Genomic DNA, 2,599 nt, shown 5'->3' with positions numbered 1-2,599 from the left:
CTTTCTGTCCCATGGTCTCTCTAATCAAAGCACTGCGTACACCACTTCATACCAGATAATTCTTTTGGATCTGCCACTGTCCAACAAGGCTGTGTTTAGTGCACAGAGAAATCACTTTTAATAAATTAAGTACTAATTTGGTAATAATGGTACTGCCATTCTGTCCCTTTGGCTATCACAGTGAACAAAGCTGCAGACTCTTAATGCCACGGGATCTGCTTCTGGACAGGAATTGCTCGGTGATATCAGCCGTTGTAAAGTGTCTTAGCCACTGAGTTAATCGTTAACTCAGGTCACCAGCTCATAAAAACATCACATTGTAAGAGCACAACACGCTTAAAGCTGTCATTCGATCATGCACACAACAGGAATAAAGGAGCACATAAAAGGAGCCAGAAACTCCGCAGACCCTTCAGCTAAGGGCAGACAAACCGCACCGAGGTTTATCTCCATGGAGAAACCCACGGACAAGCCAAGCAGCGAAAACAGAGCGACAGCTTCTGGAGTACCACAGGCTGAGAAGTCTGGTCCTGCGCCCTTTGCAGAAGGTGCTGCAGAAAGGAGCGGGGCAGGACCCCTCACAGAAAATGCTGCCAATGCGAAGGGACTGGCGTTTGCTGAAGAACATCTGAAAGAAATGGAGACATCTCCGGACACAGAGCCAGACGGTCCCGATACCTTTAAGCCAGCATTTTTGGAAAGTGACTATCCAAACACAAAGCCGCTTGTTATGGTGATAAACTCGAGCTCTCCTGAAGTGTACGGTTCCAAAAGAAGCTACCAGCCTTCACCCACATCATCTATTGCAGACATGGACTGCCTGGTCTGCTTCAACAAGTACGACGTGTACAGAGTCCCAAAGCTCCTTGACTGCCAGCATGCTTTCTGTGCAGTTTGCCTCAAGCTTATCCTCAGGAAAGAAGATGATACCTGGATAATCACCTGCCCCCTGTGCAGAAAAAACACGCTTGTGTCAGGAGGATTTATCCGCACGCTTCCAAACAAAGAAGAAATCATGGACCAGTTGGAACATCCTGACGCAGCTCTCGAGGTACACATCTCTCCCCCGGGGCTGGACAGCAGCAGCTGGGCTCAGAGCAGCCAAGATGTTTTATACAGAGACCAAAATGTTCCAGCAGACAACAGGCTGGCTATCCAGAGACTTGTGCTGCTCCTGCTGCTTTTGGTGATTCTCACGATCCTCATCCTCCCGTTCATATACTCGGGGACGATAAAATGGGTAATTTGTGTCATGCTTACTTTGGGGTTGCTCATGTCTATGGTGCTTTGCTGCACTCCTAAATTCTACTGGAGCTGTAATGGCAACTCACTCACAGCCTGCCACAAGGAGACCCACGTCGCTGCTATTGCCTGAAACAGCACAAGCTGCCTCGAGATAATGACTGGTTCCACCTGCACAGCCGAGTATCAGGAGCAGTAGGCAGTTACTGGACTTTGAAAGCAAACATTCACATCAGAACCTCGAAGTGTTGAACTTATCCCACTAAGCCTCAAAGGCAATGCAGTGTTGTTTAATTTTATTACTGAAAACGGTAAAATACTTGTATGCTGATATTTGTAAGATAAAATTGTAAGCCTTCTTCGCAGTTTTTTTTATCCCAGATGAATAGTTGTTGTTTTGCTTTCATCATTTTAGATAGAGCTCACATCCTCTCTCCAATTACTGCTGCAGAACATTAGCTGAAACATGTGACATTTGTACCCTATGAAAATCTGTAGCTGTCACTGTGTTTTCTCACTCCTAACACAGGTATACCTTTTCTTGTGACAATGTGGGGAATTAGACTGCTAAATCTGGGGCTGGATGCCTAGCCTTAATGCAAGAGGGTAGTTTTAACAGAGTTTATCACATTAATCTGGATCCCTGACCAGAAGGTTGTTAGCAGGGGTGGGAATGGGAAAAGGGAACATCAGTTGATGCCATCTCAAGTTGCACTCGAAACTAGAGAGGAAGAGGCGAAATCAACATTTCTAATTGTTACATTCACAACTTGCAAAGTGCAAGGCTCTGAAAAGCTGATGACACTCCAAGTGCCCCATGTTATTGAGCACAGAAATAGTTTCTCTCACCTGAACCCCTTTATCTGGATGCCTGTACCACCTCTCTTCTTGCTCTCTTCACACTACGTGCAACATTGCCCGTTGGAGATGCCCACAAATTCTCCTTCCAGAGATAAAAAGGAATCTGTCAATTGTTCTGCTATACCACACACGATTTTTTATTTTATTTTTTAATATATGGAATGTGTCCATTAAAGTTGAATAATGCTAATTGCTCACTGACTCTGTGTTTTAATTCCTCACCAACAATTGCCATCAAAATATTTCACAGCTTCCCGACAGGAACTACAGCTGGGAAAGCATTTTAGGGAGTCTGTACAAGTGAGTCCATGAGGAAAGCAGAAAAGTAATGTGCTGGGCTTTTTTTCCTTGATTTAAAAGAAAAACTAACTTAGTTGCAAAGAAAATACCCTACAACTCAACTAAAATAAAACTGGAAAAAATTAGGAGCTTGCTTTAGCTATGTTAGGTTTTTAAGAATACCACGGGTCTCAGCAGACCTGTAGTAAATATTTGT

General features: G+C 44.2%; 1 protein-coding gene across 1 annotated transcript; it reads left to right on the top strand.

Annotated features, from left to right (window-relative positions):
• Positions 1-2,297, top strand: RNF186 (ring finger protein 186). Its single transcript, XM_068658465.1, has one exon. The coding sequence runs from the start codon at positions 356-358 to the stop codon at positions 1,373-1,375; it is 1,020 nt and encodes a 339-aa protein (XP_068514566.1). The 5' UTR covers positions 1-355; the 3' UTR covers positions 1,376-2,297.
• Positions 2,298-2,599: the final 302 nt, after the last annotated feature.

The sequence above is a fragment of the Anas acuta genome, chromosome 22 (assembly GCF_963932015.1).
Source record: "Anas acuta chromosome 22, bAnaAcu1.1, whole genome shotgun sequence".
In the NCBI taxonomy this organism is placed as follows: Eukaryota; Metazoa; Chordata; class Aves; order Anseriformes; family Anatidae; genus Anas; species Anas acuta.
This window is presented reverse-complemented; position numbering and strand designations above follow the sequence as displayed.